General features: G+C 34.1%; 1 protein-coding gene across 1 annotated transcript in view; it reads left to right on the top strand.

The window, feature by feature from the left end:
* LOC121408710 (serine racemase-like) overlaps positions 1-8,597 on the top strand; it is a 44,363-nt gene extending 35,766 nt beyond the window's left edge. Inside the window, exons 4-7 of the mRNA XM_041600314.1 lie at positions 1,655-1,774; positions 2,394-2,468; positions 3,582-3,794; positions 7,697-8,597. Coding sequence (XP_041456248.1) covers positions 1,655-1,774; positions 2,394-2,468; positions 3,582-3,794; positions 7,697-7,873 — 585 coding nt within the window. The 3' untranslated portion in view covers positions 7,874-8,597. The remainder of the gene's footprint in view (positions 1-1,654; positions 1,775-2,393; positions 2,469-3,581; positions 3,795-7,696) is intronic.
* Positions 8,598-11,699: the final 3,102 nt, after the last annotated feature.

The raw sequence follows: 11,699 nt of genomic DNA, 5'->3' as shown, positions 1-11,699 counted from the left end.
AAAGCTTTTGGCAACTCTTTTTTATTTAAATATTGTAAAGAAATGGATGAAGATGATATATATATATATATATATATATATATATATATATATATATATATATATATATATATATATATATATATACATATATAATTAGCGCGTATCAAAAAAAATGGGACAGATTTTCAAAGTCTATAAAATTTTTGTTTCAAATTATGATGTCTATATTGTGGTGGTTAGTAAATGCTCTAAGGTCTTATCTTTCAAATGTTATTGAAAAAAATTGTTTCGTTCATGCTTGAGGAATGTTATTTTCTGGGGTTAAAAAGGAGGCTTGCGCCAAAATGGCATAAAATTATATGATGGTCGGACTTCTTGCTAATTAGCAGACTTTCTCTTAACCTTTTCATTATATTTGCCATAACTTTCAAATCATGCGGTCAAAATTCATTTTCAAAACTATTTATTTGCTTGCATTATCCTAATGTTTCTTTTAAATATGCTCTCTATTAGCTTTAAGTATTCCTTCTTCAAGCTAAAACAATTTTGTTTCAACCAAATTATGGGAGAGTATGGATTTTTTTATTCATATCCTTTAACTATGTGCTACAAAGGTTATGGTGCCTTTTGAACAGTGCCACACAGATGAGCGGGCGCTCGGGATGCTCCCCCCCCCCTCGATCAATCAAAACAAAAATCCTGACCAAGAAAAAAAGTGGACAGGAAATAAAAGGAAAGATAGAAAGTAAAATATGATATTATTTTCTGAATGATTATGTCAAAATCTATCACAAAATTTGATATTGTATTAAAAAGTGGGAATATTTGCGTGCTCACTTCGCTCGCTCACAACTTTTTAATACATTTTACCCGATCTGCCATACCTAGCTCTTTCAAAATTGACTCAATACACCATTGTCATTGAAATACATTAATCCCTTCCTGTGTTTCCTGTCAAGGAATTAATGACCACTTGAAAAATAGATTCATGTCTTTTAAAGGTACATAACATACTTTGTTTCACATAATAAGTTTTCCCAATTAATAATTCAAATCTTCTTGCTTGGGTTGACAAAAAAAATCTTCTTTTCTCAGTTACTTATGAAGGAAAATTAAAAGGTAAGAGAAGTTTGAATAAAAAAAAAGAATAATTCAATTAAATAAATAAATTTGTAAATGAAATTTGACAGCATAATTCGAAAATTGTGGCACAGATAATGAAAAGGTCAAGAGGAAGTCTCCTGATCTGGCGCAAGCCTCTTTTTGAACCCCCAATAAAAACGTCTCGTGTTCGCTCAAACATGAACAAAATTTATTGTTTTTAATTGCATTTCAAAGATAAGACCTTAGAGCATCTATTAACACGAAAATATAGACATCATTATTTGAAACAAAAATTTAATAGAACTTTCAAATCTGTCCCGTTTTTTATACGCACTGTATATATATACACACACATATATATAAACAAAATACATGTATGCTGAAGATAATGCTTTCCTTGCCAATATAGGTTTTATTCTTTACTCGAATTTTCGACGGTCCTCCGTCTTCTTCAGGAGTATATACATTATATATATATGTGTGTGTGTGTGTGTGTGTGAGGGTGTGTGTGGGGGTGTGGGTGTGTATACATTATGGTGGTTTATAAACATTCTTTTGGTTGTTTCAGTCGAGAAGGACTACGGTGGAGGCAGTACAGAAAAGGACCGGAGCTCATTTTTTCTCTTCATCTCAGATGTATGACGTCATAGCAGGACAAGGTACCATCGGTCTTGAGCTGTTAGATCAGGTAATTCAAACATCTGTCACTTATGAGGAGCAGTCAGCGAACATTCCTTCATTTTCTCTATTAGAATAGAATGGACTTTATCAAAATATGATAGTAGTTTGAATACTTTTTTATTGCAATTTGAAGTAATTAATTTCTTCCCACACGTTTTAGAAACAATGTCTGACATGTCTGATAATATACTAAAAGGGCTTGCTGTTATGGGCATAAGGTGATTTATCACTTCAATATGAAAACAAGCTTCAAATACAAAAGCATACCTTTGAAGAACCTGACCATTTTTAGTTTTTGTTCGATGGTTGTTCGATTAGCGCCTTAGCGGCAAGATGACCTAAAGGCGGTTTTTATTTTCAGTTTGATAATATGGCCCGGTACTATGCATTTGCACATCCCAGACTGTAGACCTCTCGATTGGCACGTTTCCTTTTCCCTATGTATTTGAAAAATTATGGGACCAGTTGGCTCCTCTGTCCAATTCCCCCTCCACACACACAAACACCCTATCATAGATTGTGAAAAAAAATTGACTGCCCAACTCAAATTACACAAATTAGTGCATCAAAATTTACAATAAGTAATAGGGGAATGTTTAATCTTCCTGATTTTTTGTTGATCTTAGATACGTGATCTTGATGCTGTAATAGTACCAGTAGGAGGAGGTGGAATGGTAGCTGGTATCGCAGTTGCATTGAAGGTAAATCAATGTTTGAAAATAATGTTGATGACATCAGGGGACAGGGGTATATCCCGGGTTTTATTAATAGATGGGTAAAAGGGTACATTCCAATCCTCTCAGAAAATAAGTTTTGACAAACAACAAGAAAGATTCCTCACTCTTAAAAGGATGCCAAATAAAATCTTATTTGCAACAAACAATAAAAATGACAATGAAATAAAATTTGATATTGACAACTGTGTTGTTGGATCAATTCTTTTTTTACACCAACAAAGCACATGACATGAAATGAAGAGCTGGTACAGGCATATAGGGGTTCAGCAGCTAGCGATAATTTGTGATTGGCATAATTTCTTTAAAACTTACGTATATTGGAGCTAGGCTTGGCAACACTTCTAGACATGTCGGGTTTTTACATATCTGTGTAATTCTTCATACTACCGTTGACTTCCGTCACCACTGTTGGTTTGCTTCTCCTGACTCAAGTCGATATGCCACTAAGAGCACCTCCTAAATACTATACCGTGTGTTCTGAACACACATTTCATTTTATACCCTTTTCATAAACCCATACTCCAATTAGCCGCCTAATGCGGATAATTCAATAAAAATTGAGTTCACAAACTCCGAAAATAATCCGCACTATTTTTACGAGCGCCCGTCCTGAAAAAGGCGGATAAACGTCATGACAACTGGACACGCCCCCTCCGATGCGGTGGTGTTGGAAAAGGGTGACCTTGTGACCGCACCATGGCAATTATTTGGAAATGCGTTCATAAAATAAAAATCTGGTCCCGATGCTGCTATTATGCGGATAATAGCAGCATCAAAATAATGCGGATAACTCTGGTCCTCCTCCGATTTTACGACCAAATTATGCTGCTATTAGCCGCATAATTGGGTTTATGAAAGGGGTATTTCAAATTAGGATATTTGTATTGTTTAATGGTTATCCACGCCACCTTGAAAGATAAATGGGGGTTCTGTGATGCAAAGGATAGTGTTAATAAAGACGAAAATTGAAATTTTAGGGGGGGGGGGGTTTAATGAAAAAATAATGTAATTGTAGATGTTGCATTTATTTGAGAAAAAAAAAACGAATGGATCTTCATTTTTATCAAAATTCTTCAGAGCAAAAATCCAGCAATCAGAGTCTTTGCAGCTGAACCCAAAAATGCAGATGATTGTTTTCGATCATTCAAATCCAAGAAGCTCATTCCTCTACCACCCGGCCCAGTAGACACCATAGCTGATGGTATGAGGGTTTCTATTGGAGAGTTAACTTGGCCAATCATTGAGAAGTATGTTGATGATGTCATCACGGTCACAGAAAATGAGATAAAGGTAGGTTTGGAATATGACTTGGTACTCAGATTTTGGGAAAACGGCCCAAAGATTATAGGCCCCTATTTGATAGTCAAACTAGGATTACCTTTATACAGAGTATTTATCTTTTAATTTTGGAATGCATGCTTTCACCTCGCTTCTTCAATATCCATAAAGAAAATGATAAACCAAATTTCAACTCATCAAAATTGATTGTACACTCATATTGGTCTTGTCTTCTCATTTCAAAACACGACTTTTTTGTTGAAAACTTTACATGGCGTGATGAAACTAATTCGTATGTGGTGAATGAGATGATAACCGGCACCCTATAATCTTAGTGTTGATTATAAACCATTGCTACTAGAGTACCATTTTATAAGTTTATGGCTGTAACTTTGACTTGTTGAAGTGACTGTCTCAAAACGAAAGGTTAGTAATATAAAATTATCTCAGGATGACTCACTAACATTCTAAATGTTGCTGGTGATGGGCCAGGTATATCGGGCTGCATAGGCGGATCCAGGGGGCCGAGGGGCCCGGGCCCCCCTATTGGCGGAGCAAAAAAGGGAAAAGGGAAAAGAAAAAAATAGAAAAAGGGAGGGAAAAGAGAGGAGAAAGAAGAGGATGAAAACGAGTGACTAAAATGAAAAGAATCTTTCATGTCAGTATATAGAATTTTCGCTCGCGCTTCGCGCTCACATTGCCTGTCAGGTGATATTCATATCTTGTTCAATATGGAGTTAAAATATCAAGTCAAGTCAATATACAAAACATATTTCACCTCGGAAACCGAACTTTCGTAATTTTATGTGATTGATTCTTGAAAAGTGCTCTGTAAAAATGTCAGTTTTGTAGTCTAAATATTAACATTTTCTGCTCGCGCTGCGCAATGTGCGGCCGCAAATTTTGATTTATCAGGTACCTATTATTTTCGTGTATTCCATAAAGTTTTCAAAATATCATTTTTTCGGGTCTGATTGTCGAAACGTATCAGCAAGCGCTGCTCGCTCGCATTTCGATTGGCGAGTTATGTATGTCTCTAAAGTCCCCTTTTCATGATATTTTTTTTCTTTCAATCTATACTGATCAAAATATAAATTACATTACATAGTTTCTAAAAAAAATTGGCTCACAATTTGCGCTCGCATTAATGGTTAAAATATATTAACTGATGCATCCTATTTATAATCACAAAAAAGTCTAGTTTTCAGGCCATAATATCATTAGATTACGCATCATCAGGCATTAATGAATGAGATATCAATTTAGTAATTAAATTTTCCTTTTTGTTTCATCTCGCGCTTAGCAAGAGGTATAGGAAGTGCTAAAATATAGAGCTGAAATTGACTCTCTTTTTAGATCGGAATATAAAATAGTTTAAGCTCGCGTTTGGCGCTCGCTTTGATTTCCATAATAAAAGATTATTTAGAATGACTGGATTCTAGGCATAAATATGAAACACGCATTCATGTTTATTCAGATACTCTTGTTCTCCATTTAAATCATTATCCAGTTTCAGATCACAAAATATCAAACATTTTCTGCTCGCACTTTGTGCTCGCATTATTCATGTAGGAAGATCCCTAATTACTCATTCTTTTCATGATTTACAAATCATGAATAGAGTGTCCCGGTTTTAGGTCTAAATCTCTTTTTTTCGCTCGCGTTTTCGCGCTCGCATCAATTGTTTAATTATATAGCTATCCTGTTCACGATTACATAAAATTTATCAAAATTTTCCATTCTTTATGTAGAAATGTCAAAAATTTTCACCTCGCACTTCGCGCTCGCATTATTTGATTGTTGGAATATGTTACGTCTTCATGGAAATTTGAAATGTACCCAACAATTGCAAAAAAAATACAAAATAGAGCTTGCAGAATAATACTCAAAATTAATCCGGTTAAACATATATCAAACCACACTGTTCATCAACTCTTAACTGGGAGTCATTAAAATCAAGGCGTATAAAGCATACTCTTTCAATGGTGTATAAGAGTCTGAATGGTCTTAGTGCGCCTTACTTGAATAATATATTTCAGTTTTCTACTCATAAATATTCTCTCCGTTCTGATAAAAATCTTTCTCTCCCTAAACCACAGACTGAATACTGTAGAAGAAGTGTTTTCATACAGGTGTACGACATATTTTAATGAATTGCCACGTGATGCTAAATTTTCTCTTTCTTATAGTTCATTTAATAACGTAGTTAATAACCACATCTTAAATTGGGTCTGACTGTACATTATTCTCTGTTGCTCAATTTCTATGCATTGAAATGTAAGGTGTGTTAACGTAGGGGGTGGGGGCTAGATGTTATGACCGATTATTTTTATTTCTTATTGTTTTGGTATGTTATTTTTATATTGTGTATAATCTATATTTGTGTAATTTTGTTTTATGCTAAATGAGGACTCCTCGGTAGATCAGCAGCACCATTGATGCTGCTGAGTAGGGCCATCCTTCCGTTTTCTATTTACCAATTCATATGTATAATTTTATATGTATTGTTATCTGTTTTTAATGGAAATAAATTCAGTTCAATTCAGTGGCTAAGTGCAAGCAGTCGTTAACAGGTACCTTTTCGATTAGTTCAAAACGTATATAAAAAAAATTTATGCTCGCGCTTTGCGCTCGCATTATTAATGTAAGGAAGATCCCCAATTACTCATCCTTTTCATGGCTTACATAACATGAATAGAGTGTCTCGTTCAGTAGGTCTAAATCTCGAAAATTTTCCGCTCGCGCTTGCATGTTTAGTTATATACCCATTCTGCTCAAATTATAAAAAGTGCTTAGAATTTCCATTCTTTAGGTAAAAATGTCAAAAAATTTCAGCTCGCGCTTCGCGCTCGCATTTGATTTTAAAAATAAAAATGTAACTTCTTTATGGCTAACTGCATGCAGTCTTTAACAGGTACCTATGTCATCAGTTCATTTCTGCTCGCGCATCGCGTTCGTTGTAATTATTTAATTGCATACACATAACAAACATTTCCAGAATAACAAACATTGCCCAGAATGTTCAAATTATATGAAAATATACATAAGATTTCCCCCAAAATCAGCTCGCGCTTCGCGCTCGCATTATATAAATAAGGATTATGATATATCTATATAAAATGATTTATAAGAATAGAGCTAAGAAGTGACTATTAGGACTACCCCTTCAAAGAAACCAAAAATCATCTTCGAGCGGCCGATCGGGGTCCGGGCCCCCCTTCCCCCCCCCCCCATTGGCGAAGGCTGGATCCACCCCTGGGGCTGCACAACAAAAAAAGTAATCAAAAATAAGTTTCATGTCTCCTCTGACTGTAGGCGGTTGTCAACATGCATGTTGTTTTCAGGTCGTCCGTCCACCCTGTTTGTCCGTTCAATCATTTCCTTGATAAATGAATAAAATGTTTGACGGGTCAACTCCAAACCTCGCCAAACTATACATATGGGAGTGATGATGACCTGATAAGTTCATGTACTCATAACTATGAAACAATATGGTGATCTGACTTAAGGTTGATGAATTGAATTGTCAAAGGTCGTAGAGGTCATTTATTTGAAAATCGTTAAAGTTAGGTTTGTAATTGACCTGGCAACTGTCGAAGCATAAATCTATTGTTTGTTTTGTTTGTTTGTTTGTTTTTACATCTGTGTATTATGTTTTTGTTTTCATTAGGATTTTGTGTGTGTGTGGAATGAAAACAACCTCCATCAGTAGTGATAAGAATATTACATATCCCAACAAAGTTTCTCACTGATCAGAATTTTATCTCGGCTTAACCACACAAATATTCTAATCCCAAGCGTGGCATATTTCTGAAGCTAAGTCAAAGCCTCATTTTTGCTGCTTCGCTCGTCGAAAGTTTAGTGAAAATATGCTATTTTTATGAATCAGGTTTTCCTTTTTGGTTTACCTTCAGGATGCAACTCGTTACATATGGCACTTTATGAAGCTCTTCATCGAACCTTCCGCTGGGGTAGGTGTTGCTGCAGCTCTAAGTCAGGAGTTCTCCCAAAAGTCCCAAGATTTAAAGAATGTTGCTGTCATACTTTGCGGCGGCAATGTGGACTTGGGCTCAGTTAAACATTGGTTATGAACATAAGACTAGATGAGACTTGGTTATCTCTTGGTTAACATTTTGAAGAGGCTTTTTTAAAGACATGTAAGATGTAGAGCAGACTTACCGTGTTTTTTAACGTGGGGTGTATTTGAAGTATAAAAAATCTTCTTAATTATTTTGTTATAGCTCTAAAATCATGATAACCTATAACGAAAACAAATAATAATTTTCCCCAGTAAGAGCTGCTAAACCTGGGTGGGAGATGCCCTCACTTTTTCATTAAACGTGTAAAAAAAATGCAATGTCCATCGGATTGTGTTTTACAGGATTTCACAATCCTGTATATAAGAATTTTTATTAATTTCACAATCCTGTATGTAAGAATTTTTATTAATTTCACAATCCTGTATATAAGAATTTTTATTAATCTTACAATCCTGTATGTAAGAATTGTTTTGCCCTTTTCGTTATCTCATGTATTCCTTTACATATATTTCAATATTCTTCTATCCTAACTTTTTGCGGGGTCCACATCTTACAAGCTTTGCTTTTCAGTGGACCCCTCCATTCTTCTCACGATATACAATGACATGTATATTGCTTTGGTTATATTTAATTATATTGACTATATTGATTTAAATTTGACATGCATGTTAATTTCCATTGGAATCATTTATTGAATTGTATATCATTTATTTAATGTTGAATTTTGTTCATGCTTTTATTTAGATTGAATTAATTTATCTCTTATTTAATTGTATTATGTTGAAGAATGAAAAATAAATTGAACTGAATTGTGTTCTTTATAACCCCACTCCCACCCCCCACACACACACACACGCACAAACCCTTTTACACACACGCGCGCGACCACACACATTTTCAAAACCATTCTGCAACCCCTGTCTAATGTGCATGTCAAATGAGTTCTTGTGAAACGTAGGCAGGGTAAACAGTAGCGTAGTCTTCGAATCATCCCATCAAGATGTGTGGTTTCTTTACAGAACGTTTCTGCCTAATGTATATCATTATCCATCCTTATCCTTATTTCATCTCCATCTTCATTATTCAAATCATAGACAGATATTACCATTCTGTTTTTTTTATATAAATGTATTAATTTAATGAATTTTAATCCGAGATTGTCTTTTCTTTTTCAAGTAATCCGCATAAGAATACTTCTGCAAATTGTGAATGTTTTAATGATTGGTAGTAGATCATATTTATTTAGAATCACGTCAAATCAAAATCAAATATATTTCATCAGTGACGAAAACAAACCTTGCCTGGGCAAACGCAAAATTGAGCAGCTTAGTAATAAAGATCAAGTCCACCCTAGAAAATGTTATTCCAATCAATAGACAGATAGAGAGAAAAAAAAGGATAATGCTGAAAATTTCATCAAAATCGGATGTAAAATAGAAAAACTATGACATGTTAAAGTTTCGCTCATGTTTCAAACAACAGTTATATGCTCAACGTTGATATTCGTTGATGTCCCTCGCTCACTATTTTCTTTTGTTTTTGTTTGAATTATGCAGTAGGCCTATTTCATTTTTTTACAGATTTGACAATAAGACCAAATTGACTGAACCATAAAATGTTAAAACAATGGTAATTCCAAATGTTCAGTGAGGAGAAAACTTTGTTTCACAGGAAAATGAGGAGCAGATCAGAATAGGCCTATTTCATATGTCATTATAACAAATATGGAAATAGTGAATGGGTGACGTTATCAGTCCCCTCATTTGCATACCGTCCAGCATGTGAATATAAATGTTTTGTGAAATCAAGCTTAACTAAAAATGTCATAACTCTCTTATTTTACATCTGATTTTGATTAAATTTTCAGTGTAATGCTTGTTAGATTGTTCTCTTTTCATTCATGGCAACTTTGTGTTGGGGTAGACTTGTCCTTTAGGGAAACTCTATTTATTAGACCCAATGTTAATATTGGACTCATTAATAATTTATATTCTTTCTATTCTGATAACTATCTATAAATTGCTTTATTCCGATGATACATTATTATGAATCATGTTTTCTTAATTCTTAAATATATTTCAAGATTATACTTTTTAACTTTTATTTTATATACTACTCCTGTGACTCATGAATATTATATTTAACAATCTGATATCAAATTGTTTTAAACAATGAGCAAATCAAATATAACGAGTTTTATCAATTCATATGATTTTTACCTAGTTCTTTATTTTTGTTGTGTTGATGTATTTACTAAACAAGAGTTTTTAGTTAATGTGCACTTCCAAGGCAAGTTCAAAGACCAGCGATGCGTGATCATGGAAGAGATCATAACATATTATGAATAATCTAAACGATTCAGTATATGAGCTAAGATTTAGGGGAGGAGCAAGAGTCTCTAATGCTGGAGTTTCACACCTAAGGAGTGAGACTTGGCATTCTGCACTTCTATGTTAAAGGTAAAGTCCACCTCAGAAAAATGTTGATTTGAATCAATAGAGAAAAGTCAGACAAGCACAATGCTGAAATTTTCATCAAAATCGGATGTAAAATAAGAAATTTATGACATGTCAAAGTTTGGCTTATTATTAATAAAATAGTTATATGAACGAGCCAGTTACATCCAAATGAGAGAGTCGATGATGTCACTCACTTTTTTATTTCTTTTTTTTTTATTGTTTGAATTATACAATATTTCAATTTTTACGAATTTGATGATTAGGACCTCCTTTCCTGAAGCACAAAATGTTAAAATAATGGATTTCCAAGTGTTCAGGGAGGAATGAAACTTCATTTCACATGACAATGACGAGAAAAAAATGATAAAATACAAAAGAAATAGTGAGTGAGTGATGTCATCAGTTCCCTCATTTGCATACCGACCGAGATGTGCATATAACTGTTTGTGAAATGAAGCAAAACTTTAATATGTCATAACTTTCTTATTTTACATCCGATTTTGATGAAATTTTCAGTGTTATGCTTGTAGAATTTTTCTCTTTTTATTCAAAGCAAGTTTTTGTTGGGGTGGACTTGTCCTTTAATGACAAAGATATAATGTACTCAGTGAAATTCATTGTATACTCACATATTACTTTTTCATTTCTCAATTTTGTACAGCCTTTCATTGCATGCATGGAATAATCTGTACTTGGTGAATGAGTTGGTAACCAGTTTCCTATAATCTTTAAGTTAAGCAGGGGCATAGGCGGCGGAAGTGGGGGAGGTGGTTACCCCTAGATTTGAGGTGGGTGGACGCCCACCCCCCCCCCCCTAATTTTTTGTTGATAACCTTTTTTTTCTTTTTTTTTGCTTGTCAAAAAAAATTGCTGTTCCCCCGCCCCCTAATATTTTGGCTGATAATCTGTTTTTTCTATTTTTTTTGCTTGTCAATTTTGTTTCCTGCGTCCCCCCTAAATTCAGATGAACCTCCCCTTAAATTTTTGTGCCCCCCCCCCTAAAATTTTGTTTGATAATCTTTTTTTTTTCTGGTCAAATGTTTTACCTGTGTTCATCCCAAAATTTCAGGTGGACCCCCCCCCCCTAATTTTTTTGGCTTCGCCGCCAATAAGCATGGGTTTAAAGGATGGTCCTGGCTGAAAATATTTTATACATAGAATTCACTGAGCAAAATGCCAAAAATTTCATCAAAATCGGATAACAAATAATAAAGTTATTAAAGTTTAAAATTTAGCAATATATTGTGAAAACAGTCGTCATGAACTTTCCGTTCTATATGTTATTACATAAAATCATATTTTTTTTTCATTATTTCGTACTTGTGTGAATAATATGTCTCCCTTATAATGAAATAAGTTGCAGCAATAAATATCTTTCGCGTTAAATCAGTTGTCAATCCAATTTTTTCTAGTTCTTG

Source organism: Lytechinus variegatus, chromosome 2 (assembly GCF_018143015.1).
Source record: "Lytechinus variegatus isolate NC3 chromosome 2, Lvar_3.0, whole genome shotgun sequence".
Lineage (NCBI taxonomy): Eukaryota > Metazoa > Echinodermata > Echinoidea > Temnopleuroida > Toxopneustidae > Lytechinus > Lytechinus variegatus.
The sequence above is the reverse complement of the archived record's forward strand: the minus strand, read 5'-3'. Positions and strand labels throughout refer to the sequence as shown.